Genomic DNA, 27946 nt, shown 5'->3' on the forward strand with positions numbered 1-27946 from the left:
TCTACATCCTTTACATCAGTGAAATTTGGAATAAATTTATGTACCATATATATGCATATATTGCTCTCTTCCCTCCAGAGAGTCGGCTGTCGAACACTTAAATCAGCACACCACTGGCTCTAGAACACACATTATTCATGTGTCATTCCATCAATATTCACTGGATGCCAACAGGGATACAGATAATCAATGTAGAAATGACTCGGCCACGGCCACACAGCGCAAGCGGCAGAGGCGGGACCAGATCAGAGGTCCTCCCAAGGCCAGCGGCTCTCGGCCAGGGCTAAACCCGGCTTTCCAGGGCCCCTCGACCGTACCGGGGAGGGGCGGCTTTGGCCTCAGCGCCCCGGAAGTAAAAAGCAAGGGTCGGGGCAGGGGACCAACGGCCAGGCGAGAAGCAGCCCACGGCCAATAGCGGCCCAGGCCGCACTTCACGTCACGCTCTGTGGAGGCAGGCGCGAGCACGCCCTGGGGGAGGGGGCGTGGTCATAGCCTCCCGGAAGTGACGCCATCCGGGGGCGGTCCTCGGCGGCGGCGGCGGTGGCGGCGGCGGCGCGCGGCCTGGGCTCGCGCTGGGCTCCGCGCGCCCCCCGCCCCCCTCTATGAGGCAGAGGCCGCGGCGGCCGTTAGCGCTGTCGCTCCGGGGGCCGCGGCGGGCGGGGCTCCGACGGGGCCCGGCCTAGTCCCCACCCCAGCCCGGCTCCCAGCCGCCCGCCCTCCCTCCCTCTCCCCGATGCAGGGGGCCGAGCTCCGGGATGGCGAGGCGGCGGCGGCGGCCGCTTCGTACCGCGTCCTGAGCCGCCTGCTCGGCTATGGAGAGGCGGCCCCCGAGCCAGGCCCGCCGCCGCCGCCCCCGGGCCATGGCCCCCCGCCGCCACCCTTCCTCGCGCGGCCCGGTCCGCGGGGCTCCCGGCCGCCGCAGCTGATGGTGTTCCGCAACGTGGGTCGGCCGCCGGAGGAGGAGGACGCGGAGGCGGCCCCAGAGCCGGGACCCTCAGAACTGCTGTGTCCCCGGCACCGCTGTGCCCTGGACCCCAAGGCCCTGCCGCCGGGGTTGGCGCTCGAGCGGACCTGGGGACCGGCGGCTGGACTGGAGGCGCAGTTGGCGGCTCTGGGGCTCGGGCAGCCGGCGGGGCCGGGGGTCAAGACGGTCGGTGCGGGTTGCTGCCCGTGCCCGTGCCCCCCGCAGCCGCCCCCTCCGCAGCCCCAGCCCCCTGCTGCCGCCCCGCAGGCCGGGGAGGACCCCACGGAAACGAGCGACGCGCTGCTGGTCTTGGAGGGCTTGGAGTCGGAGGCCGAGAGCCTGGAGACGAACAGCTGCTCGGAAGAGGAGCTCAGCAGCCCGGGCCGCGGAGGAGGAGGGGGAGGCCGGCTTCTGCTGCAACCCCCGGGTCCTGAATTGCCCCCGGTGCCCTTCCCGATGCAGGACTTGGTCCCCCCAGGGCGCTTCAGTAGAGGGGAGCAGCAGCAACCGCCCCCGCCCCCGCCTCCTCCCGGGCCCCTCCGGCCACTCGCGGGCCCTTCTCGGAAGGGCTCCCTCAAAATCCGTCTCAGTCGCCTCTTTCGCACGAAGAGCTGCAACGGCGGCTCCGGAGGTGGGGATGGGGCCGGCAAGAGGCCTTCTGGAGAGCTGGCTGCTTCAGCTGCGAGCCTGACGGACATGGGAGGCTCCTCGGGCCGGGAGCTGGACGCGGGGAGGTGAGACTGGCTGGGGGGGCTGGCCGACAAACTTCCTTTTCTTGTTTCATTTCCCTTTCATTCTGCGAACAAGATCCTGACCATTCTTAACGATATGCTTTTCCTAAAGATGCAGAGACTTGGGGCTAAAGGTGGTGACCTCGCCCATAAGGTCAGAGCTATAATTGTGGGAACAGCTTTCGCTCCAAGGGTCCACTCCGGTGACACTCCTCAGCTGGTTAGCGTCTCTCCTGTTGGGAGATGACTTGAAACCAGACCCCCATCCCCCACCCTGGCCTGGATTTTAAAGTTTTCCAAGGTGTCTGTCTACCATTACTCTTGGTAGGGAGGTTGCTGGAAATGATTGGGGCAAATCTTTGGGGCAAAAAGTTGGTGTTGTAACCACCTTGCTTAGTATTCTTTCCGTGCACCAGCACCCCTACCGTTTTCACACTCAATCATACAAATGATGTGACACACTTGTGCAGTTGTAGGCCAGCAATTGTTTGGGCATCTCTGTTCCAAATTTATTTTTTATTTAAAGTTTTATTTATTTAAGTTATCTCTGCATCCAACGTGTGGCTGGAACTCACAAACCCTGAGATCAGGAGCGGCACACTTTTCCTACTGGGCCAGCCAGGTGCCCCTCTACTCAAAATTTTAATGTTTTCCTGGGTGGTCCCTTAGATGTACTTGGTATCTCAAGCCTGTGTGCGGACACATTGTGAGAATAGAAAATAGTTTGCTCTCAAGCCCATGTGAGTATTCTAAGTGTAAGGTATAGACATGGGTGCCTGAGTTCTAGGCCAAGTGATGAAAATTCCAGACTTAGGTGTTGATTTTTTTTTTTTCTCTGCATTTCTGAAGGACGGACAGCACTGTGGCAACCAGTGTTGGGTGTGCATATGGGTTTAGAAAGCTGTCAACTTTTGTCTCAAGAAGTGAGACTTGTGGTAACTGCCGTTGTGGTTTGCACTGCTGAGTGGGTTCTTACAAAGATTGGAATTGGTTTTGGTGCAGCTCATATGATGGATTCTTGAGACACACGGGCAGCCACAACCCAAGGCTGAAGAACGGGTAGACCCATAAATTTGAGAACTTGACTGTGCACCAGAATCACGTGGGAGAACTTTGGGCAGAGATCAGTCTGTCTGAGGGTCTAAGAATTTTGAATTTCTGCAGTTTCCCACGTGACCCCGAAGTATGACCTGGACTGGGAACCACTCATCCATGGACTTCTCCTTTCCCCGGAGTTTGGGTACCCCAGGAGGAAAGTGTGGGGTCAGTTTTGACTTTGCTGCCCTTTTTGACCAGCTGTGCCAGGGGCTCATCTTGGGGATCAGACCAAACCCAGACTGCCTAAAGAAATCAGTAGGTTGACGTGTGTTGCCTCCTCAGGTAGACCTGTATTTCTGCATTTGCTTCCCAATGAACTTAGGCTGGGAGCTCAGGTCTTGAAAAATGTGTGGCTGCCGGAACAGCTTTTTTGGTAGTAGGCTCTGCATTCGATGCTCCACTTACCAGCATAGGTGAAATTTTCATCAGGTTGGGGGAGGGCAAGATTAAAGCTGTGGGTAATGACATAGGATAGACTGCTAATTTTCTTGTGGTTTGTCTTGTCTTTGTTCCATATTGACCAGGACTTGGTCTAAGATTCCAGAGACGCCAAATATGAGGTGTGGCGTGAAATTGGCTGCTACGTCTAATAGATTAGGAAGAGGAAAAGGCATATAACATTATACGGTTTTTTGCCTTTGGAAGCAGAATTTAATGGTCATTGGCTGCTCTGTTACCAACCCTCACACTAAGCACAATACAGATTTCTGCTGCAGAGCAAATTGGGCTGGAGCTCTGCAAAGAAGCTTAGTTCAGGGCACTGGAGAATTACATTTTTTGGTCCAAGGGCTTTTTCTGATGAATTGGAGAAGAGCTAGGTATTTGTGTATGAACAGTTGGTTGACTGCTATTAGGAGGCAGCATGTTGTACAGAGAACAACAGGAACATCTGGATTCCCCTTCCAACTCCAACATCAGCTGGGGAATGTAGGCCAATTTTGTCTTCTTCATGCTTCCTCTTTTTTTTTCCATCTGTAAAATGGGAGTGATTCTTGTCTTGTTCCTGTCCCTGTAGGAACAGACTGAAGACAAGAGAAATTGAGATGGAATATTTTGTGCCTTTGGAAAAGGAATAAGATTGAACTGGTAGGGTTTTTTTTTTTTTTTTTTTTTTTTTTTAATGCTTAGGATTTGGTGCCGTTAGATTTGCTTGTTAGCTTTTCCACAGCTTACTACGTGCCAGTCTTGTTGGCAGCCTCGCAGCTGTGAGAAACTTGGTAAGTCTGGCCAGGGTAGTTGTGTGATTTCTATGGATCTGCACCTCCTAAGTAAGTCCGCCCTGTTGGGAAGAAGGATGAGTTTGGAATTTTAGTTTGTTCTCTTGTTTTGATTGGTAGGGACCTGGAGGCTGTGAGAAATGTCAGTCTTTTGCCAGAAGGTATATGCCTCCCTCCTTATTGTTGGTTGGAGTTAATTATGAGTCTCTGCCGTCTCTGCTGTATCATTTGGGGCTTTTCAGTAACCTCTGGGTATGATTCTCTGTGCCCTTCTTCACACCTACCTTTCCCACAGCTGTCACTAGAAAGTACTTCCTATAGTCATTTTATAAGCCTTAAGAGTTTCCATATTTTCACATGAAACAAACCTTTAGTTCCTTTCAGGTTCTTTAGAGTCTGCTAAGTGGACCTGCCTGGATATACTGAGTCTTAAGTCTCGTATGAATTAGCTTAGAGAACTCTTTTCAAGTGAAGGAAGAAATGGGCCCAGCAACTAATCAGGTTTCTGTTCTGGAGAACTGGGCGAGGCCTTGTAACACACATATGTTGGAATTCAAAGAGCTGGGCTTGATGCCTGTGGGCCTTGGTGTGATATAGAATTGCTATTTCAGGAAAACCAGTGAAGTTCCCTTGTCTGTTTCACATATGTTGAGCTGATTGTCTTCCTTTGTATTTGGTAAAGAGTAGCATTTGCTCTAACCTTTTCAAATCATCACGGAATACACACATGGTTGGAAATGGGTACCTTGTTCATTTTTCAAGGTTTGTCTTTTGTGAGTTAACAGTTGAGGCTATTACTGGCAGTTTTGAGAGTTGTGAGGTGGAAAAATGGAGAACGGTTATGTAGTGGTTTGCGTCTATTTGTTTGGAAAAAAGATACGGTTCTGGAAAGAGAGGCAGCCTGCCTTGGCATCAGTTTGGGGCCCTGCTGTCGTGGACAGACCTGAGATGTGAGGAGACATTGGAAGGCCTTTTCTGTTTCCTTGGGTCTTCGGGTCTAAGGGGGGTCTTTTTGAGAAATAGCATGACATGCTGAGAGCAAAATGATTTTATGGTGTGTGCTGAGGAAGTTCTGACTTTATGTTTGGGTTTTGGGTCAATACTCCGTTGATCTTTTCAACTATTTTTCACCAAGCGGCTGTGGTTGGCATCTCTCTTTCAGAATGAGCAACCTAGCTTCAGAAATCTCTGTCCATTTGGGCCCGTGTCTTTCACTCCTTGACATTTTCCCTGCTAATATTTTAAGGTTTTAGATCTTGGACTACGTCTCTTGGCTTTCCCCTGGAAGTTCCCTCCATAGGTTCTTGGTTTATGATGGAGTTTTGGATCTGACCTTGCTGCACAGATGTCTGTGTATTGGAAGTAAAAATGAACACATGGTTTTTGTGCCTGTAGCACATGAACAGACACTGGCTTATGACGTGTTGGAAATGGCACAGGCTGGCTGACTTGGCACTGTGTGCGTTAGCAGGGGCAGAGGTAAATTGTGGCCACAAAACCTGAAATTTGGACATCCTAGTTTGGGAGTTACTGTAGAAAAGGACATGTTGGAGTCTTAGGACATCAGTGGAGGGGATTCATGGACAAGAGAGGGAGGACATTATTCTTGCGTTGTTCATATTTTAGGTTTCAGGGAATTTGAGAAGTGGCCAGTGGTTTTATCAATGTGTTGTCGGCCCCATGTAGCCTAATGCTTTTAACTCATTTTATCCCAGGGATCTGTTGCTGTACAATTAGTAATTTGCAGAGTGGAAATGGACAGAGGCCTTCTCTTTGTTTTCTGTAGCACAAGCCATGCGTAGCTGACACAAAGGACTGCTAGCCCCAAAGAAGACCTTTGCCTAAGGTCTTCTGCTGCCCCTGTGCTTTTCTGCCACCTGAGGTATAGCCCACCAAATCCTACCCCACCCTACCCCTCAAGTCTTTCTGCTGCTAAGATGCAAGTGGCCCACTGGCAAAGTTACGATGACTTAACTTTACACCCTAATGCTTATCAGGGTGATCTGGGGAGGAAGCAAATAACACAGGAATGTAGTATAGAAGGGTTTAGTTAAAAATGTTGCTGGACCTGAATCATTTGTGTCGCTTTCCAAAAACAGCACATCCAGCTTAGACGGGCTTTTCCCATTTTAAATGCTTCATATATACAAAAGACACATAAAGTGCATGTACTATAATAATAATGAATTGCATACTTGGGTACCCACCGCTAAGCTCAGCAAATAGAATGTTATCAGTATCTTTGAAGACCCCTGTGTGTTGCTTCCTGATTACATCTCTTCCCTCCCCCCCGCATAACCACCATCCTCAATTTTATGCTAATCGTTCCCTTGCTTTGTTTTTTATAGTTGTCTAGATTGGTCTTTTCATGAATGACTGCCATTAGAATGCTCTCAGGATCCTTGAGACAGAAACTGCCTTAGACTGTTAGTTAGACCGTTTCCACCCAAAGAAAGAAGGAAGCACTCATTTTTATTATTAGCCTTTCAGCCTCCTAAACCTTCTCCCTCTTCAAGCTTCCAGCCCTGCGGCCCCCTTATTTGCCAGAATAAGCCATCCCAGGGCTCTCAACTGGCTCTGGCAGTGTTCAGATTCATACGTATTTCTTTTTCTAGATCCTAGAAACTATGGTTTTCTCCTTCACAATGCCGGGGGTGGGGGAGAAGATGAGCTGGAGTGAGAAGGCCCCCGCAAGATGTGGGCATTTGGGTACTGCCGTTCTTCAGTGCTTGGCACCGAAGAGGCGCGTCCCCAGCATGGGCAGATGGCAGAGTAATGCAGCTTCCTTTGAAAAGAGGCAAACGGCCAAATGGCTGAGGTGCGAACCCTTTGAGAGGCCAGTGCTGTAGGTTTCTACTTGCTGAGTTTAACGTTAGACCCACAAGTTATCACATAAAAATCAGCTTGGAAGCTCTTCAGTCTCAAAGTTCATGTCCAGTGGAAATTAACTTTCCATTGCAGCCCTCTGGAGTGTTGGAACTAAGCTGCAGCCTGTCATGAGCAACTTGTACAAACAGAGGACCATGTGTGGCTGTATCTCGTTTGGATGCGGCCATCTCTCCTGTGCGCGCCTTGGGTGGGGCAGGCGCGGTGCGCGCCATCATCAGATGAGAAGTCTCAGCACGGAAGAAGATGCAGGGGAGTGTGAGATAAGAATCCAGCGTCTTGGCTGTTTCTGAGGAAGGTCTTCACGAGACGCTTTTGAAATTTTGTTTGAAGTGAGTCTTGAGAAGCTTGGGCATCTGTGTTAAAACAAACGTGCAAAGATCTTCCGAAGTCAAATAATTTTAAGTAGGGTTTCTATTTTGGACTTCCTATGCTTCTCCTCTATGGTGCATTTGAAGTTTTATTTAGTACTTTGGGTAGAGTTAATTTTGGAAGGTGAGCCAGGTGTAAGGCCTAGAGGCAGGCACTCAGTTCATGGGATTTTTTTTTTTTTTAAGTCTGTTTTGTTGAGGTCTAATTTATAGCCATCTAAAATTCACCTCTTTTAGGCGTCTCGTTCTATTAATTTTGACAAGTGTATTCAGTCACATAACCTCTGCCACAGTCCAGATACAGCATATTTTTATCATTTCGGCAAGTTCTTTCCCTTGTCGTCAATTCAGTCATCCTGAGGGGAGTTTTTTTGAGCTTAGCACATTTCTTTCCAGAAAGTCTTTGTCAGAGTCTTTTGGATTTCTTTCATTTCTCCCTGAAAAGCCAGTTGAAATTGGTACAAAGTGAAGTTACCTTTGGCGCCTCTTGTCCCAGGGTTTTCCAGCGGGGTCCCTGGAGCAGCATCCAGAAGCCCTGGGGGGAGCTGTGTGACACGGGCAGCTCAGAGAGGGGAAGGGGCCATTTCTTGGGGTGCCAGGCAGAGCCCCTGACCCGAGGGCACCCCCTTGTTAGCTGGTGGCTCTGCCCCACAGCTCGGGGACATTTATGCTTGTTGTAGCGCTCTTCTCAAGGCCAGGTCTCTTCCCTGCTTCACTGGGGGGCCTCCTGCATGTTGGGGCAGGGCCACAGGGAAAACTTTTGCTCTGAGATGGCACCTGTTCAGGTCAAGAGCCTTTTTCTTGCTTCCTTGTGAAAATCAACCCTGCCTCTGACTTCCCTCCTCTAGAAATGGACTTGCTAATTACCACCCAAGGTGTTTTACTCTTGTAATACGCTGGGTGTGGAGACATCCAAAGGGATTTCTCATTGCTTTGTAGGCCGAATTGTGTAGCCAAAGCTGTTTAGAAATTGCCTTGTTTCATTCTCCCCCTTTAAATGTTAGGCTTTATTACAAAAGTGTGGCTGACAGTGACTAGGATTTGCTTTTTGTTTTTCAGTGCCTCTGGAATTGAGTGTTGTAGTGATTTAAATGCATATGTGTTCATTTCCCCCACCCTCCATTATTCTCTCTCTGTGTGCCTTCTCACCCCCTAGGAAACCCAGGTTGACAAGAACTCAAAGTGCCTTTTCTCCGGTCTCCTTCAGCCCGCTGTTCACAGGTAAGGGTGATCTCTTTCTTTTTCTTCTGACATCTGAAAGCAGAAGTGTTCTGAGACCTGTCAGGAAACACCTGCAGATGCATCACGGCGGAAGCTTCAGGCGTGTCTACAGTTACTGTCTTCATTCCATACCCGCTGGGTTTGGGGTGAGGCTATTTTTATGGCGTGGAATGTGTTCTTGACTTTGGATGCTTTATAGTTTGAGATAGAGACTGCTTACTGGTAATTAGGTGGCCCTGGCAGTTATGCAGTGCTTAGTTCAGGGTCATCACATATAAATTAAAAGTAGGAATTGCAAATTTATAGGCTCACAGTGCATAAAGGACTCTCTAGAAGGCGTACAATTCCTGTCCCTGCTTCCAAGGGAGTTCATGGATTCTCTAATAAACACGATCCACAATTATCTGGTCTATTTTTAAGGACTTTGGGCAAAGGGGATTACGTGAACTCTTGTCTTACCCATTTTAGGGGCCAGGAGTTCTTGCAGCTGTTAGAATTCTTCATCACGTCTAATTTAAGTCTTTCCTCTTGCAGCAGGGAACACAGTTGCTCAAGTAGAAGAGTGGCCAAATCTCTCTGGGTAACTGCCTTCTCTTTAGTGGGGGAGCTTGTTCAGATAGGGAGCCTTTTTGTTACATCAGTCCCATACAGAGCTCCTGCTTGAGTAAGCTGTCGAGAAAGTCTTTAGCACGCTGCCTGAAGTCTCAGGAACTGAGTACTCCTCAGTGCGGACTAACCAGAAAGGCCTGACTTCAAACTCTTTTGGAGATGGTATCCCTCAAAAAGATGCCTGGAAGAATTATGATTTAGGAATGGACATTTCCAGAAGCAAGCTAGTGGGACCCCCATGACTGCATGGAGTGCCCCAAGTTGCCAGAACAAGTGTGCTGGTGTCTGTAATAGGCACAGGTGGAGAAGGAGGCCACTGTTCTTACCCCAAGCCCAGAATTAAAGATGCGTATCTTGTAGCAGCATGTTTTTCTCGTTAATCAGTGTTGCCTCTTTAAAGCAAGGAACACCTATCCACATTTGTACTTTAAGGTTTGGTATTCCTGTTTTTTAAGCAGCCTTATTGGGGCGCCTAGGTGGCTCAGTCAGTTGAGCATCCGACTTCGGCTCAGGTCATGATCTCACGGTTCGTGAGTTTGAGCTCCACGCCGGCTCTGTGCTGACAGCTTGGAGCCTGGAGCCTGCTTCGGGTTCTGTGTCTCCCTCGCTCTCTTCCCCTCCCCCACCCACTGTCTGTCTCACCCTGCCTCTCAAAAATAAATCAGTGTTAAAAAAGAAATTAAAAAAAAAAAACAACAACAAAAAACTCCAGCCTTATCTCTCTTGAATTACACATTTTATATAAATGCTATATCTACCATCCAGACCTCTGGCCCTTCAGTAAACATGCTTGTCTGGGCTTACTGTGTTACTCTGGGCTGCTCGGCTCTCAGTCACTAAGCCATGTGATGATTTTGGTTCCTGCTTCCAATAACTTCTGATGACGTTTAACAACTTAAAAAATTTCTTTCTTTACCTTTTACTCATTTTTGAGAGGCAGAGACAGAGCGTGAGTGGGGGAGGGGCAGAGAGAGGGAGACAATGCAAAGCAGGCTCCAGGCTCTGAGCCATCAGCACAGAGTCCGACATGGGGCTTGAACCCATGAACCATGAGATCATGACCTGAGCTGAAGTCGGATGCTTAACTGACTGAGCCACCCAGGCACCCCTCCACTGATGATTTTTAACCCAGCTTTTCTTTTTTCTTTTCTTCCTTTCTTTCTTTCTTTCTTTTCTTTTCTTCCTTAAATGTTTATTTATTTTGAGAGAGAGAGAAAACACACGTGCATGTGAGCAGGGGAGGGGCAAAGAGAGAGGGAGAGGGAGAATCCCAAGCAGGCTCTGTGCTGTCCCTGCAGAGCCCAGTGCGGGGCTTGGGGGTATCACAAAACATGAGATCGTGACCTGAGCTGAAATCAAGAGTCGGATGCTCAACCAACTGAGCCACCCAGGAGCCCCTCTTTCTTTCTTTCTTTTTTTAAAAAGTAAGCACAACACCCAACATGGGGCTTGAACTCGCAACCCTGAGATCAAGAGTCACATGCTCCACCAACTGAGCCAGCCAGCAGCCCCTTGCAGAGCTTTTCTGCTTTTCTTAATTAGTGCTCAAGACCTTTGTGAAAAACCATGTATTAGATTCTGAAAGCCCAGCTCTTGGCCTTTTGGAGATACTGGTTACCTCATTTTTCTTAACTGGGAAATAATAAAATTCTAGCTGAAGGGTTCAGCCTCCCAAATGAGAAAAAAAAAAATTGTTGGAAATAACACCCTAAGGGCCAAATTAGAGAAATCTTAAATTCTGCCCCATAGGTCAGACCTACCAAAATTTGGCTGTCAACCTTTGTTAATAAAATACCCTTTACCCTCTGGTGACTGAAGTAGAGAGAGGGTAGATGGGTTTGGGTGGCAAGAAGGAGTGTATATGGCAGAGAATAGAACTTATGCTGGAAGTAAGGGAAACCATGTGCCAACCCCCATCAGGCTCCTATGGAGCTTAGCTGATTTGCTGACTGTGGAAGTAATTCATCATTAAGATTGTAAATGCACTTTTCAGCCTTTGTAGCCTCAGCTTGTTAGGAGCTAGTTGATAGCTGAAATGATTGCTTCTCTTATGAGTGAATATTCTGGAAAATCTAGATATGGAAAGCCATTTAAGAAGAAGTTGGGGCTCACATTGGGACATTTATCTGCATTCAGTTTACCGTGCTGTTCTTATGTTTTTCTGGCACTTGCTTTCCATGTCCATTTGGACCTCTAACAAGCTCCTTGCCTTGCTCCCTCAGGCAGAAATTGGTATACATGTCTGTAAAAATAAGTGGTGTGGGCTCTATTTGAATAAAGAGCCCTTGTTCAAGGTTACATAGTGGCACAGCCACAATTAGTTGGCCTTTCTACTGTCGATCCCGTGTTTTTGTCCTAAAGAATCCTTGACCTTTAACAGGGCAAAGAAATGATAGAATTTAAAATGGACTGCCCAGGTGTTTGGGAGTGATTCCAGCTCTGGGAAACATTAGGTTTTGGGGGTTTTGAGAGCTGAGGACCTCGAGCCTTTCTTGCTTGCCCTTTACCTTTTTCCGCTTCCGGCCTCGGCTTCAGGCAAGGTGCTTCCATAACATGCTTGCTCCGTGAATCCCTCAGGTGAAACTGTGTCGCTTGTGGACGTGGACATCTCTCAGCGGGGCCTGACCTCTCCACACCCTCCAACTCCCCCCCCTCCTCCGAGAAGAAGCCTCAGCCTCCTAGGTATGGTCTCTGACCTTCTCTGCCTTCTTGCTTTAGTGGGAGGGGGTGAGTTTTAGGGACCTGTTGTTCTTTTCCAGAAGGAGCAAACAAGCTCCTGAGCTTCTAATAATGACCCAAATATTCCCTGTCCCTTGTCATCTCCCTGAGCAGTTAAATGGGTGTCTTATCTGCATGCTGTAACATTTGCTGTCCATGTGTTGATTAGATCTGTATTTATCTGGCCCCGAATCTACTGCTTGTAGACTGCTCTAGGGATATCCTTACTTTTCTGCTTTCGACAGAGGAAACCAGGTTAAGATGATTGTTGCCCTCTGTGCAAAAAGCCAGGGTGAAGGTCAGGCCATCTTGCTCCAGAGGGCAGCCTGATGATCCTTCTCCCTCTCCTGTGCTTCACCTCACTCATCTGTGCTCATATTTCTGAACCTCTTGCTTCTGTTCTCTCTTCTAGATGATATCAGTGGGACGCTGCCTACATCTGTCCTTGTGGCTCCGATGGGGTCTTCCCTGCAGTCTTTCCCCCTACCTCCGCCTCCTCCACCCCATGCCCCAGGTTAGCTTAGCTTAGAGGCAAGCCTTGTAAAAGTTGGGAGTACCAAGTGACGTACTCTTGAAGGATGGGAGAAGTCTATTTATGGAAGTAACAGAACTTACGAGAAAGCTTAAATCTTATCCCCTTGGCTGGGCCAGAACTCCTTGGAATTGAGGCCAAGAACTGGTTTTTCTGACCCGTTTTCCCTGTGGAGGTGAATCTGACTTCTGCTAGGGATAAAAAGACTATTGAATTTTTCCCCTCCTTGTTGCTGAGACTGGTTTGCAATCTCTGAGTAGATCTCACTTGGGAAACTTCCCTAATCTCAGGATGGTGAGGAGGTTTAAAGTTTTCAAAGTTCCCTGGTTTTTCTAAGCTTTTAATGTTTACTGCAGCCTTGTAAATAAGTACCAAGCCTTTAGTAGCCCATACCTGCTTTGCCAGCCTCCAGTACCCACGGAGTAAAATGAATGAAATCGGCATTCTTTTCTACTTGCCTGGCAAAATGGTTCTTCTTCCTGGGCAAGTAAGCGAGTCACTATTTCCAAGGCTGCTTTACCGGCGCTTCACCTCGAGGTGGGAGAAGCTGGAATCGCTCTAGGCTGGTGAAGCCCCTGAAGTAGTCACCTTAGTCAGGTTAGTGAGCAGCCCCCCTCCCCCTCTCCTGGGGCAAAATGCCCCCACCCATCCTTCACAGCTTCCACGAGCCCACACAGCTTTTTGTTCCAGCCCATCCAGCTCTTTTCCACTGCTTTGGCTTCCACCCTTTCCAGCTTAGCTTCTAATGCCTTGCCCCTCTTCAGTTAGCATCTCTGTTTTGGGGGGGAGGATCTGCTTGTGGTTGGGAGCAAGGAGGGAACAAGTGACCATCACCCTTTTGCCCTGCAGACGCATTTCCCCGGATCGCTCCCATCCGAGCAGCTGAATCCCTGCACAGCCAGCCCCCCCAGCATCTCCAGTGTCCCCTCTACCGGCCCGACTCAAGCAGCTTTGCAGCCAGCCTTCGAGAGTTGGAGAAGGTGGGTGGTGCCTGGGGACCGGCGGCTGGCCTCCTCTCCCACTCCCCTTCTTCTGTACTGGGCTCTCCTTTCATTATTTTTAGAGGAAGAGTAGTTATCTTGCCTCTGTATTTACGGCGCCAAAACAATTATGCTGCTCTGATCAATTCCATAAGAGACGTTGTAAAATTAAATCTTGGAGGAAAAATATTGAACGTGGTAAGAAAGGTTGTGGAGAAATGTTTACGTAGTTGAAGCTGACTTCAATAGATTAACTGACCCAGTTCCCACTTCTCTTCCTCGGAGGGCTTCAGTAATGCAATTGTAGGCTTATTCTTCTGTTACTTTGGAGGTCTAAAAGAACGAGCCTGCCGTTCGTTGCTAATGGTTAAGACACTCTTAGCTTTTGCCTAGCGATATGTTTAGGAAGTGATAAGAAGGGGGCTTCTCCTGTGGTAAAATAGATTGTGCTGAGAACTTGAACATTTCCCTGTGCTGTAAATCACTTGACCACTTCTTATCTTTGGTAGTGTGGTTGGTACTGGGGACCAATGAACTGGGAAGATGCAGAGATGAAGCTGAAAGGGAAGCCAGATGGCTCTTTCCTGGTACGAGATAGCTCTGATCCTCGTTATATCCTGAGCCTCAGTTTCCGGTCACAGGGTATCACCCACCACACGAGAATGGAGCACTACAGAGGTAAGAGGTGCTGTTTGAAGAAAGCCTTCTTCCCCCTTTGCCTGCCTCTACTTGTGCTGTCTGGCTTTGTCATAGGAAGGATTTGTAGAAGTGGAACTATAAAGAGGGAGGAGAATCTCATACTCAGTTGAACGTTGTTGTGGGTACTGGTTTCAGTCACTAGAAGAAATGTTGGCGGGGGTAGGGAGGAAGGTAAGGGTTCCATTTAGAAGTATTCTCAGCATTTTGTCTCCAAAATAGGAGGGCCTGCACAAGACTGCTGAACAGAGCAAAGCCAGTGAAACTCTCTTGATAGAGGGAAGAAATAATCTAGGACCACTAGACAAATTCTCCCAAGCTTCATTCATAATTGAACTTAACATCTAGAGAGACTTTCTATTAAATCCTATACACAAAGAGGAGAATTTAGTGTCCACCCTGTGACTGTTCTGTAGTGAATTTCTTTGCCTGATAGTCACATCCGCTCTTCCTGCCAAGCAGCATGGTGTTAATTTCTTTCGGTCAGCTATGTAGTCATCAGAACCCAGAGACTTTGCCGGGTCAACATGCTTTAGACTCTCTGCCTTCCTCCCTAGTGGTGCCTCCACCTTTGTGGCCTGCTTGTGTCTCATGCTGCAGTCACATCTAGAAGCTGATTTGTTCAGCACCACTGTCGGAATTGGCTTTGCATCATGGCATGCTGGGTTTGACATGTGCCAGAAACCTGTGATGGTCACAGGTGGTGGGGCTGGGTAACACGGTGATCCATCCTTTGTCAGAATAACTGCCTATGTTACAAATTTGCTGAGCGTAGGGAACCTTGGGGAGTTTCAGGGACTTGCCCCTCCTATCCTTCACACTGTCCCCACACGTGATCAACATTAAACGAGCTGTTAGACACAGCATCTCAAAGCGAGAGTTTTTTTTCATGCTCTTCTCAGCCACCACCACGTCTTTTCTGCTCTCAGCCATGTTGTGCTGTGTTTATCTGGTTTGCTTCTCATGCGAGTCAGGAAGGTAGCGTGTTAGGCCAGCATAGCGTTGTCCATGGTTTCCTCTGTCACCACCTCTGCCTTAAAGATGCATGAGGAGAAAGGAATTTTGGTCCGCAGACCTGAGAATTAGTTAGATAACCGTGGCATAGACTGCCTGTGCCCTCCTAAAAGCCAAAATCAGACCAGCAGAAAAACAACATGCAAAATAGAGCATTTCAGAATGAAGTATTTTTATAAATCTGTGAAAATACTGAATGACTAGGCTAGGAGAATGTTGAATAAATGCCTGACCTCTAGGTCCCTGATAGGTGAGATGCCGGTAATGAGAGAACTTTCAAATGGTTCTCCAGTTACTTTTTGTTCAAAGTGGCTTTTCTTTCTTGAATGAGTGGGATTTTTAATAGAAGCCGTGTGGGTCTTTCCGTTGCCAGTTTGCAATGGAGCATCTGTCTTCATCTTTTTAAGTGATACTGTAAGAGTGGCTAGAGAGACTCAAATCTGCAGTTCTCTTGAGTGATTCTGTCCCTTTTGTGGGTGACTTCTTTGCACTTAGTGCTTGGGTTTTTGTTTTTTTCTTTGGCTTTGGGGACTTTAGAATTTGGGGTGGGATCTTTGCAACATGTTTGGGGCAGGAGTGGGATTTTAGAAGTTAAAGAAGACCTAGAATTTGACTTTTTGTGCCTAACACATGAATGAATGAGACTTGCAGAACTGCTGTTCCGTTCTTTCCCCAACTATTCCATGAATGCTTGAAGACAGGTAGACAGATCTTTAGAGGGGATGTCATTTAAACTTGCTTTTGCTATGCCAGTCTTTTCTCATGGTCCATGATTTAAGGATTAGTGTGCATTCTAATATCTTATTAGAGGCAACATCTTTTCTTCCCATTCATTGTGGAACAAACAGGAACAGGTGGCTTCAGGACCTTTGTCCAACAGCTTGCCCACAAACTACCCTCCCAGAACTGAGAATTATTAAAACGTTCAAGGTGACTTCCCAGATCTTTTGAAAGTAAGTTTCTACATTTTTACCTCTCCTTAATTTTCTGTGGCAGGAACTTTCAGCCTGTGGTGTCATCCTAAATTTGAGGATCGCTGTCAATCAGTGGTGGAGTTCATTAAGAGAGCCATCATGCACTCCAAGAACGGGAAGTTTCTCTACTTCTTGAGATCCAGGGTTCCGGGTAAGGCTATAGTTACATTAATTATTTAACATGGTCATGATGCAGTACAGTACCAAAATGTGCCCCCCCCTTCTCCCCAGAAAGAGCCATACTTCGTTGAAGTTTTCTTTCTGGCTCTTATGGTAACCACTTTTCCTAGAGTCTAGTGGTTAGGTTAATCCCCTGCCCTTGAACATTAATCCTTCAATATGTTGAGAAGGAATCTTTGCTTTTTTGACCACATGAATGAGAAAACGGATCCCGCCTCTGATGTCCAGGTGTCTTATGATGAATATTTAACATTCAGAGGTGTCTCCTTGTCCTTGAACCAGGGATCTCACACTTCCGTGTGAAGCAGAGAGGTGAGAACTTGCTCAGGCAATTTCTATGGGAACAGGGAAGCTACAAGAGTATTCACTAGAAAGCCAATGCTGAGTGTCAAGGAGGCTGAATTCAGTGGCAGTCTGCTGTGGATTTTGTCCTTCGCACTAAACTTCCTGTTAAAGAGTAGGTAGTCTTTGTTGTGCCTCTTGTCTCTACCAGCATTGACTATAAAGATGTCTCTCCATCTGGGTGCACTGGGAAGTTCCCGTCCTTGCTAGTGCGATTACATAGTCTTTCTGCCCACTTAGTAGTGCGGTATCTAAATAAACTTTACTGAAAGAATGGTTTGAAAGAGCCTGCTGTAATAGGGCTGGGGAAAAGCAAAACAAGCATATTAATTGAGGAGTTTGTAAGTTACAAACAGAACTGAAAATGAGAACTTTATACATTCCCAGTGAATCAAATTAAGATTCTTAAACACACTGACTGCCAAGAAATTGCTCTAAAAAGAAGTTCCCAGTGGAGCCTCAGGCAGAACATCAGTAACAGGATTGAGCCAGGTTATAGGAATGTGTTTTATAATCTTGGTGATTTAAATAAGGCATGACAGGGTGCGAACTGTATTAATTCTCACTTCATTTAATATTTGCCTCAGCGCTGTCAACACAGTTGGGTCTCATGCAGTTGACTTGGTTAAAGAGAAAAGTTAGAATCCTTTCTTACAGGAATTGACTCTTTAGCAATTTTTTTTAAGTTTGTGGCTTTTGGGGGGCTGGGTTAAATGGGTGACGGGCACTAAGGGCACTTTTCGGGATGAGCCCTGGGTGTCACATGTAAGAGATGAATCACTGGGTTCTACTCCTGAAAGTAAGACTACGCTGTATGTTAACTAACTTGCAAATAAATAAATTTAAAAAAAGAAAAAGAAAAAAAAAAAAAAAGAATTGCTAGTCAAACTTCATAAAAAAAAAAGTTTGTGGCTTTTGGGGGTTATCATTATCAAAAATAAGCAACATCTCTACCCTCAGAGACCTCGTTTCCTCAAAGGGGAGACAGGTAGGAAGATAAAGGCAGAAGCGCATGTAAAACTCAGTACAAGGCACGGCGGAGATTGACAAGGGCAGAGACGCAGCTGTGTTTATGGGTAAACCAGGGAAATCCTCTCACAGGATTCTGAAGTCTGGAGCATGTATCTACTTGTAGAGTATTGAGAGACTTTGTTGGACTCCTCTGGTATAGCTCGTTTCCTTCTACAAATGTGCCCTGTCTGCAGAAATTTTAACTAAGATTCTTACCATTGTTAACTAAGCGGCTAGAACTTTGAACAACGGCTACTATTTGTTGAGATCGTATCGTATCGTATCGTGTGCCAGTTATTTTGTCAGATTCTTTATTTAAACATCTCTGATTACTTACAACAACCTAATAGATCGGTCCGTTTATAGATAAGACCATTTTCATTTTGCCAGCGAAGAAACTGAGGCTGAGGCTCAAAAGTGAAGTTCCTTACTCTAAAAGTCACTTAGCTGATGAGTGCTGAAGTCAGAGTTCAGACCCAGGCTCAACTAACTCCAAACTGTGCGCTTTATTTGCCACCACTCTGTTAACGGGGCAAAGTAACAGCAAAAGCAAAGTGAAACGCGAGCTTGCTGGGATTTGTGGAGACTACAGGGAAGACAGCAGTGTTTTTATTAGTGGAGGGTGTCTTTTTAGGACCCATGAGGAATGCTGCAGATAGGATATCTGTTTGCACTTCGAGCTGTAATCAAGTTGAGAAGGCAAAGCAGAGTTAGTATTTGCTCCTAGACTGTAAGTGACCGCTCTCAGAACGACTGGGACAGAGGGCAAAGCCAGTGTTCTTTACCATTGTTTGCTGTCCTCTTTTGCTGTTGTAAAGGTCTAGACTTTCTGTGAGATTGATTCTGTGAGGGACTTGGTGTGAAGAAGAGGTAGTCATTAGCATTTGGGTTGAGCTTTCTCAGCCGGCACCAGGGATTTTAACTCCGTAGTTTTTAAAAGGAGCCTATTTGTTGAGACTTTGGGATGATGGTAACTGAATGCCTACAAGGGGCCAGGTATTATTTCATTTAACCTTGACAAGATCCTTTATTATTTATTAAAAAAAAATTTTTTTAATGTTTATTTTTGAGAGACAGAGAGAGACAGAGCATGAACGGACAGAGAGGGAGACCCAGAATCTGAAGCAGGCTCCAGGCTCTGAGCTGTCAGCACAGAGCCCGATGCGGGGCTCGAACTCATGGACTGCGAGATCATGACCTTAGTCGAAGTCGGATGCTCAATAGACTGAGCCACCCAGATGCCCCAAACCCTTACAAAATCTTAAAGGCATACTACAGTATCCCTTCTCCCTTTCCTCCCTCCCATCCTTCCGCACAGATTAAGAAACTGAGGTACAGTGAATTGCAGAGCCAGGATTCAAAGTCAAGTTTTTCTGAGTTGGCTGCACTAACAGGGCATGCAGGCTGGTGATAAAGGGATGCTAGGGATCCTAGGAATCATAAAGCTAGGACTAATGGGAAAGTTCTGGATGGTGGCAAGTAAGGAGCAGAAGGAAGGAAATTAGAACAACTGTAATAATTGACATCAGGGGAGGGACCCTTAGTGAAAATAAAAATGATGGCACCTGATGTTGCTTTCCCCCTTATCTCTTTTTAGCACAGTGGAGCGTGATTGTCACAGATCCGAGGTCACTGTTTGCATCTCAGTCTGGTCCATTCCACAGTTATAAACCAAATGCCTATGCTACGGGGCAGCAGTCTCAGAGAGAGACTATGATTGGATTAACACAGAACTCCTGATGCTGTTCGAGCCAAACTGAAAGTGAACATATCTTTATTAGTTGGGAGAATCTTTGTCATCTGTGAAGTACATGAAAAGAAAATCTTTTTTAAAAAGATTTTTAGGGGCGCCTGGGTGGCTCAGTCGATTGAGCGTCCGACTTCGGCTCAGGTCATGATCTCGCGGTCCGTGAGTTTGAGCCCCGCGTCAGGCTCTGTGCTGACCGCTCAGAGCCTGGAGCCTGTTTCAGATTCTGTGTCTCCCTCTCTCTCTGACCCTCCCCCGTTCATGCTCTGTCTCTCTCTGTCTCAAAAATAAATAAACGTTAAAAAAAAAAAATTTAAAAAGATTTTTATTTTATTTTATTTTATTTTATTTTATTTTATTTTATTTTATTTTATTTTATTTTATTTTATTTTATTTTATATGTTTATTTATTTTTGAGAGAAAGTCATCATGAGCAGGGAGGGACAGAGAGAGGGAAACAGAGAATCCCAAGCAGGCTCCATGCTGCCAACGCGGAGCCCAGTGCAGGGCTTGAACTCATGAAATGTGAAATCACGACCTGAGCCAAAATCAAGAGTCAGACTCTTAACTAACTGAGCCACCCAGGTGCCTCTTAGTTTATTTTTAAATGTTTATTTTGAGAGACAAAGTGCACGAGCGAGTGATGGGAGATGAGACAGAGAGAGAGAGAGGGAGAGAGAGAATCCCAAACAGGCTCCATGCTGTCAGCACAGAGCCTGACGTGGGACTCGATCTCCCAACTTTGAGATCATGACCTGAGCCAAAATCAAGAGTTGGACGCTTAACCCACTGAGCCAGCCAAGCACCCCATTAAGATTTTATTTTTAAGTAATCTCTACACCCAGTGTAGGGCTTGAATTTATAACCCTGAGATCAGGAGTCACACACTACCAACTGAACCAGCAGGCACCCCAATACCTTTTTTTTGTTTTTGTTTTTAATTTTTTTAAGTTTGTTTATTTTGAGAAAGACAACATGAGTCGGGGAGTGGTAGAGAAAGAGGAAGAGAGAGAATCCCAAGCAGCCTCCATACTGTCCACGCAGAGCCCAATGCAGGGCTTGAACCCACAGAAGTGAGATCATGACCTGAGCTGAAATCAAGAGTTGGATGCCTAACCGACTGAGCCACCCAGGTTCCCCAAATTTTCGTTTTTTTAATCACACTTTGAATTACACAACTCTAAGGAAATAGGTCTCTCTTTTGTAACCATCATTAATCTTATAATTGTTTGTTCAGTGACAGGTCTGTATCCCAGGATTTCTTTTTTCTTTTTTTTTTTTTTTAAATGTTTATTTATTTTTGAGAGAGAAGGAGAAAGCACATCCACGCAGGAGAGGCAGGAGAGGGGGGTGGAGGTTCCAAAGTGGGTTCCATGCTGACAGCAGAGATCTTGGTGTGGGGCTCGAACTCAGGAACCGCGAAATCATGACCTGCGCCGAAGTTGGCCACTTAACTGAGCTCCTCAGGTGCCCCTCCCAGTACTATTGACATTTTGAGCTGGATAATTCTGGTCTTCAGGAAACAGTTTGGTTTGGCAGAAAGACCTATGTGTTGGGGTGCTCAGACTTGGGAGAGATTTGTCATCCCTAACCTGGTCCTTGAGGTGGGGGGGCAGGGGGAGAGAAAATAATGAAGTGGCTGGAAACTGTATTGGAGCCCAGGTCCCCTGGTATGAAGGACCAGAGGAAAGTTCCTGATGACCACTGTTCCATCTTGTCCCTTCTCTTTCAGCTGACCTGGTGTCTTGTCTTGGATTTCTTTCCATCTCTAACCTCTTCCCTTAACATGCTCTGGATGCAAGAGCTCCAGTTGTTTGCTGTGTTTGGAGGCAAACAGTAAATGGTCAGGTTGACACCAGGGGATATCAGAGAATTAACAGGTTTCAAATCGCTATTTGTGAACCTAAGGCTATAAGTAACACAATTAAATAGGCAAGTATATGTGGTCATTAAAATTCAAGTAGGCAAACAATCAGATAATTTTTTGCTGCATATTATCCTGGTCTCTTTAACCACAAGTCTGATAGTACTGTGTCTTTGGGAATAAATAATTAGATATATAAATTACCTTTATCTCTGAAACATCATGTTGAATTTAGCGTTATTATAACCCATCCCCAAAAGCTTTCTGTTTGCCATAGTTTAATTCACTAAAGAATATTTTTAAAATGCAAGAGAGAGAAAGGGTAAATTCAAAGAGGCCTTTGAACCCAATACCATTTTAAAACCACTTGAGTTTAAATATATTCAAGAGAGAAATCCATGTGTGATTTTTTTTTTTTTTTAATAGCGTGTGGGAGGAGACGACCAACCATGTGGGTGGAGGAGGGCTACAGTGCTTCAGAATATAAGCCCTAGGATTGAAGGGGTAGGAGCAAGGAGAAGACTGAGAGCAGCTGGTCATGAATCAGAGTGCTTGGGGCTGCCCTGGACAGCGCCCCCGTCAGACAACAGAGGGAGAGTTGCTCTGGAGAGACTCCTGGAGAACCTTCCTTTGAGGTTCTGTGGGCTCAGCTTTTCCTCAGAGCAGGTGTTCATGGCAGGCCAGCTTGGTTGGTTCTGTGCCATGAGAGAGTGCTCTAAGCCTGGCCTCAGTTTCATCATATATGAAATGGGGATAATAGTGATATCTGCCTCAAAGTATAGTTTTAATGACTAAATGAGTTAAATTTTTTTTTAACGTTTATTTTTGACAGTGTGTGCCAGAGGGGGAGGGGCAGAGAGACAGGGGGACAGGGGATCGACAGCAGAGAGCCTGACGCAGGGTAGGAACCCCTGAGCTAAAGTGGATGCCTAACTGACTGAGCTGCCCAGGCGCCCGAGTTAGAAGTTTAAAAAAATTTTTTTAACGTTTATTTATTTTGAGAGAGAGAGAGAGATAGAGAACAAGTGGGGGAGGGGCAGAGAGGGAAGGAGACAGAGAATCCCAAGCAGGCTGTGTGCCGTCAGCACAGAGCCCGATGACGTGGGGCTCAAACTCACAAACCATGAGATCATGACCTGAACCGAAGTCATGAGTCCAACACTTAACCGACTGAGCCCCCCGGGCACCCCTGAGTTAAGTGCTTTTTTTAAATTAATTTTTTAAAGTTATTTATTTACTTATTTTGAGAGAGCCTGAACAGGGGAGGGGCAGAGAGAGAGGGAGAGAGAGAATCCCAAATAGGCTTCGTGCCATCAGTGCAAAGTCGGACGTTGGGCTCAAACTCACGAGCCAGGAGATCAGGACCTGAGCCGAAGTCGGGTGCTCAACCGACTCAGCCACCCAGGCGCCCCATGTGGTAACAGCAGAATACGTATTCGGACTTTTTTCTTTTTCAGAAAGTCCATTATCAGTGACCACGAAAAGGCTTTGGGAGATAGTCCACAAGCTTTAATTTTTTCTTCTCATGCCTTCAAACAAAATTTTAAAACTGTTTGAAATTGAACTCCAAAAACAGTAGATGTGTTATTTTCCAACAAGTTGTATCTACAGAATTTCTTTTGATGGGACGGTGACTGAGAAAAGAATTCTTTCAAAGCCTTTGCACCTGAGCTGCTTTCTGAGAGCAGTTTGCTAATTGGCCTCCAGTAGCCCCTTGTGTATCGGAACCAGAATATTCTTTGCTCCCTTGAGCCATTGTCCGTGTTCCTGCCATTCTGGAGGTCTCTGTTCTGTGGCATTGACTCTCGAGGGGGGTTGGAACTCCCCAGCACCAAGCCTGCTGATGCTGACGAAACCAGGGTGTGGGACTCCCCTTGGGCCTGGCTGGCATCAGTCAGCAGGCACTCTGGCATGGAGCAGTACTGACTCTAGCCTGCCCAAGCTACTGTAGTTGCTTCTCTTTTAAAAGCATCCTCTTTTTTTTTTCTGTTCCTGCACCCGGGCTAAAATTTCAGGAGCAAGAAGGGTGGGAGGAGGTGAGGGGGGCAGTGTGTGTGGGAAATAAGAGGTGGTTAAACCTGCTTGTCCTGATTTGAAGTAAATGGTAGGAGTGATAGGCTTATAAACTCTGATCCCAGCCATTGCCTTCTACTTACCAGCCTCTTAGCTGGAATCGGCTGGGGACCCTTCTGAGCAGCCCCAGTTGTCCCGTGCAGGATGCTGCTAGATGTGCTGCGCAAGTACGTCCCGTTCCTAGGAGGGATGCTTTGATTCTTGCCCTTCACTGAGAGCCTCGGGCCTGGGATTGGCCACTTGGCTCCAAGTCAAGTCTGTGGCTTGGCACTTTGCATTGGGCTGTTCTGAAGAGCAAGACTGTCAGCTGTCACGAGTAATGCTCGGGGGGCCCTTGGTGGGGGCGAGTAGAGTCCCTTGAGTGAAACACAGCGGTAATACTTCTGACAATGGAAATCAGCAGGTCTTTGTGGAAGGGAGCTTTTGCACAGAACGCACATATGAACTGTAAAGAAGCCCCATTTCCCTTCCCTGGATTCTCTTCACGAGGGCAGTGGTAGTTAGCTGCATTGTTCCCTCTGAATATGTCTCTTGGTTTTCGTTCCCAAAGGACTGCCTCCAACTCCAGTCCAGCTGCTCTATCCGGTGTCTCGATTCAGCAACGTCAAATCCCTCCAGCACCTTTGCAGATTCCGAATCCGACAGCTCGTCCGGATAGATCACATCCCGGATCTCCCACTGCCTAAGTAAAGTGGGGTCTCTAGGGGTGGGGCGGGAATGGAATGGAGGGTTGGTTGTAAATGTTAGTGAGGCCCGCCAGCTGATCGTGCCGTCAGTGTTCACAGGCATCGCCCTTTCACTTCTCACGTGTCTTAGCACCCAACTCTGGAAATGTCAGCCGGCAGCCAGAAGGGAGGAAGGTGTGTGCGTGTGTGTCAGCCTCCCTTCTGCAGTCGCTATGCAGAGTGGAGTGGAGGTGGTAAGAGGGAGGGAGACAGAACTGTAATAAGTGAGAAAGTGGGAATTTTCTTAGGTCGACAGTTTTTTGTGTAGTCTCAGCCATCCAGGGGTTGAAGAAGAAGGAAGGATTGAACAAAAGCAGCCTTTTGTTTATGATCTTTGTATGTAACACTTTACGTGTATCCCTCTTGTGTTCACAGACCTCTGATCTCTTATATCCGAAAGTTCTACTACTATGATCCTCAGGAAGAGGTGTACCTGTCTCTAAAGGAAGCGCAGCTCATTTCCAAACAGAAGCAAGAGGCTGAACCCTCCACGTAGCGAGGGGCCCCCTGCTGGTCGCCACCAAGGGTATGAGCTCTCTGTCTCGCTGCCCAGCTAAGTGTTTCTGGACAGTTATCATCGTCGGCCTCGCCCCCCTCCCCCACACCCCACGCGTATACTCTCGATCCAGGCATCTGCCCATACAGTTACCAGATCTGGTCATGGGGTCCAGGGGGCACATACGCCAAATGGGAGAAGAACAGATAGACATGAGAGGCCTCAAGAGTATTTGCCAAGCAGCATGCAAGCTAATCACGGAATATAAATAAGGAGGAGGGCACACAAGTGTAAGTGTGCGGTCTTCTCTCATAATTTGACCACTCTTCTTGCTGTTGCACAAATGACGTGTAAAACAGGACACCAAAGGGGAGGAAACTTCATCAAAGGGGAGGCAGACGTGCCTTTAATTGCAACAGGCGTGTGCTTTGGTGGGAACTCCCGAGTCCCATGGCTTGGCATGTGAGGGCGAGAGCAAAAAAGCTCACTCTTCTACTTAGATTTCCATCCGGACCACTGAAAAGTAAATTATTGAAAAGAGTAAGTGAATTAGCTAAGGAATTCATTTATCTAAGTGGCTGTTCTCCCGTCACTACATTAACTGACTTCTAGTCATTTATTCTCCCCATAAAATATCTTGGAATACTGGTTTGTGCAGATGAATGGTAATTAGTCTCTTAAATTGCAATTACGTGAGCATTGAAAGGTAAGGATGAGTAGGGAACAAAATTGCCAGAGAGTTGTGATTTTTGGTGGTGTGGATTACCTGCAGGATCTCACGTTCCGGTGATCTGCAGGGTGCAGTGATCCCCTGTCTTTCCCCTTTGCGTAGAGTGTCCTCTTGAAGCACCCACTACGTCTGCTTCCCTCTAACCTTCTCTGTTCCCAGTGCCCCCTCCCACACCGAGCAAACTAGGGGAAAAACCGGCAGAGTGACAGCCTTAGAACCAAGGGAGCCATCATCTCCCCATGCTCTCTGCTGTCTTTATAACCAGAGAGCGTGACGACTGGCGTTTATGTCCCACGGGTTTTCCTGGGCCATGACCAAGGTGATCCCAGCTGTGTGTCTCCCCTTAGCTCTGGACATCCCTGAGCCTGTGCTCTTGGTGGAAAGCATGTGAGCTGGCCTAGTAAAGATTAACAAGAGGAGAAGGAATGAAAGGAGAGTGATCAAGAAATGGTGACCCTGGGAGGCTGCGTAGCTTTAACTTAAAGCATCCTGGGCTGGGTGTGCAGTCTCTTGTCGTATCTTCAGTTGTAGGCAAGTTGTATGCCCTCGGAAGCGACTCCTACAACATCGAAATGCTCCGATGTCTGGGAGGATTTCTCTGCTTGGTGGCTTTGCAGTTGAGATTAGGAAGGGAAGGCAGGAGGGAACGGCGGCACCTGCACGGTGGCACCCTGGTGGAGTAATTAGGACCCTTTAGTCAGAGCACTGCTTCTGTAGGCACCGTGCCTCGGGAGGAACCCTCACAGCACATTCAGGGGTGGGCTCGGGGTGGCCGAGGGCTCCAAACTTCATCATATGGGGAATACATGATTAATACGGAGCAGAGAAGTTTTGAGGTGAGAGGGGCTTGATGGCTGAAAGAAATACAAAGGAAGAGTGGTTGAACTTAGTCTGTGTGGCTCCAGGGACCACAGTGGATGGAAGTTATAAGGAGCTAGACTCTAGTCCAACTTTAGAAGAACTGGGTTTTTTTTATGTTTATTTTTGAGAAAAGACAGGAGAGACAGAGTGCAAGCAGGGGAGAGGCGGAGAGCGGGGAGACACAGAATCCGAAGCAGGCTCCAGGCTCCGAACTGTCAGCTCAGAGCCCGATGTGGGGCTCGAACTCACAAACCGTGAGATCATGACCTGAGCCAAAGTCGGATGGTTAACTGACTGAGCCACCCAGGTGCCCCTAGAAGAACCGTTTTAACAGAGAGGTCCAAAAGTGGAATGGTTTTCCAGAGGCGTTAGTGAGTTCCCCCATTTGTTTATGCGCTTAGCAGATATCTGTCTACTTGTTGAGTACCCAAAGTAGGTTGGGAAAAGTGCTGTGCGGGATAGTCCCTGGCCCTGACCTCGCTGAGCTGCAATTCTCATAGGGAGAGACAGACAGACAGCAAACATGTAAATAAGTGAATAGGCTGATTTCAGTTGACTGTACTGTTACGAGGAATAAAACTTGGTGAAGTTTAGTGATTAGGGGTGGGAGAGTGGTACTTAGGTTTGGATGATCAGGGAAGGCCCCTGTGAGGAGGTATCCTTTCAGCTGAGATCTGAATATCAAGGAGTCAGAAGAGGATCTGGGAGCAGAGCATTCTGGGCAAGCGGTCCAATAAGCATAAAGGCCCTGAGATGGGAAGGGGCTTGATCTGATAAGGTACAGGCCAGGGGTAGCCATTTGTCGTGAGTATGGGGGACAGTCGTGTATTGACAAAGGATTGAACTGAGCTCCCAGGGTCTCTTCGCTCTGTGTGACACCGGGACTGTTGCCTGTGGCAGAGAGTAAGCATCATGCCATACTCCCTCCAGAGTCAGACCTCAGGGCCCCTTGAAAAAAGGGAAGTACCACTCCTGAAGGGGGACGGCCCTATTTTGTGAAATTCAGCCCTTATGACTTCTTGTTGGTCAGCCTGCTTTTAATTTGGGAGTTCTGAATGGGCCACTTGGTCTGTGCGTACTGTCACCTGGGGAGTTTCGTGTCAGGGTGCTTGGAGTCAGCAGACAGAAGAACAGTTGGGACAGTGCCCTCATTAAGTCAGGAGGTAGAAGCCGCGTTGGCATTTGTGATTATATATCACTCCTCTTCGGTAGCCAGAAGCTGCAACAACCTATAGCGTTTTCTAGCCGGGCTCACCAGGGGTTACTCCAGGGGCTCAGTTTTTTTTTTCTTTTACTTTCTAGTCCCTGTAGCAGACAAGCCTCAGGGAAGGGGGCGGGGGGGAGTGGGTGGAAAATTAAAAGGTGAGGGAAAAGGAGAGAGAGAGGTTAGGCAATGTGATGGAATATGTTTGTTAGTTATTTTAGGACCTTTTTTTAGCGTCCGAGTCCTAGGCCGCTCAGGTCCCTGCAGCAAAGGCCGTTGCCACATCCTGAGCCGGGCAGCCGTGTTGGTGGGAGCCGTTGGCTTTTCAGGTCTCCGTTCTCTGTTTGAGCTGTACTTTTCCCCAGCCGAGGCTGGGCTGCTCTCCATCTTGGTTCCACTCCAGTGGGCCGCTCTGATTTTTTCCTTTTTTCATCTAGGCATTTGGTTGCCAAGCTCCAGTTTTGAAGAACCAAATGAAGCTACCGTGGAGGGGAGTGAGGAAGAACGAGGGAACGGGAAGGGCGGAGACCCTCTGTGCAAGGACTTTGGCTCCCCTCACCGCTCTGGGGCTTGGAAGAAGCACACAACCACACTCTTTGAGCGGGGGCTCTGCCTCTTCGTGTCCAGCCCCTGTGCTATCCTGGAACTGGACAAGCTCCTTGGAAAACTGGAAGAAGTCTCAACACTGTTCCTTTTTTAGAA

The 27946-nt window shown here is 47.4% G+C and overlaps 1 protein-coding gene across 3 annotated transcripts; it reads left to right on the forward strand.

Annotated features, from left to right (window-relative positions):
- Positions 1–632: 632 nt before the first annotated feature.
- Positions 633–27946, forward strand: SOCS7 (suppressor of cytokine signaling 7). Of its 3 annotated transcripts, XM_047081150.1 has the most exons (10): positions 633–1698; positions 8424–8488; positions 11675–11779; positions 12228–12329; positions 13197–13327; positions 13837–14005; positions 16034–16162; positions 23779–23914; positions 24329–24479; positions 27682–27946. In XM_047081150.1, exons 1-9 carry the CDS (start codon positions 734–736, stop codon positions 24447–24449), a joined length of 1923 nt encoding a protein of 640 aa, XP_046937106.1. In that variant the 5' UTR covers positions 633–733; the 3' UTR covers positions 24450–24479; positions 27682–27946. The 3 variants fall into 3 exon arrangements, with proteins under 3 accessions (XP_046937106.1, XP_046937104.1, XP_046937105.1); XM_047081148.1 differs by lacking the exon at positions 12228–12329; XM_047081149.1 differs by lacking the exons at positions 12228–12329; positions 23779–23914; positions 24329–24479; positions 27682–27946 and adding an exon at positions 19142–19388.

The sequence above is a fragment of the Lynx rufus genome, unplaced genomic scaffold (genome assembly GCF_022079265.1).
Source record: "Lynx rufus isolate CCGP_SWC_20201006 ecotype Redwood Valley unplaced genomic scaffold, mLynRuf1.p SCAF_18, whole genome shotgun sequence".
NCBI lineage: Eukaryota > Metazoa > Chordata > Mammalia > Carnivora > Felidae > Lynx > Lynx rufus.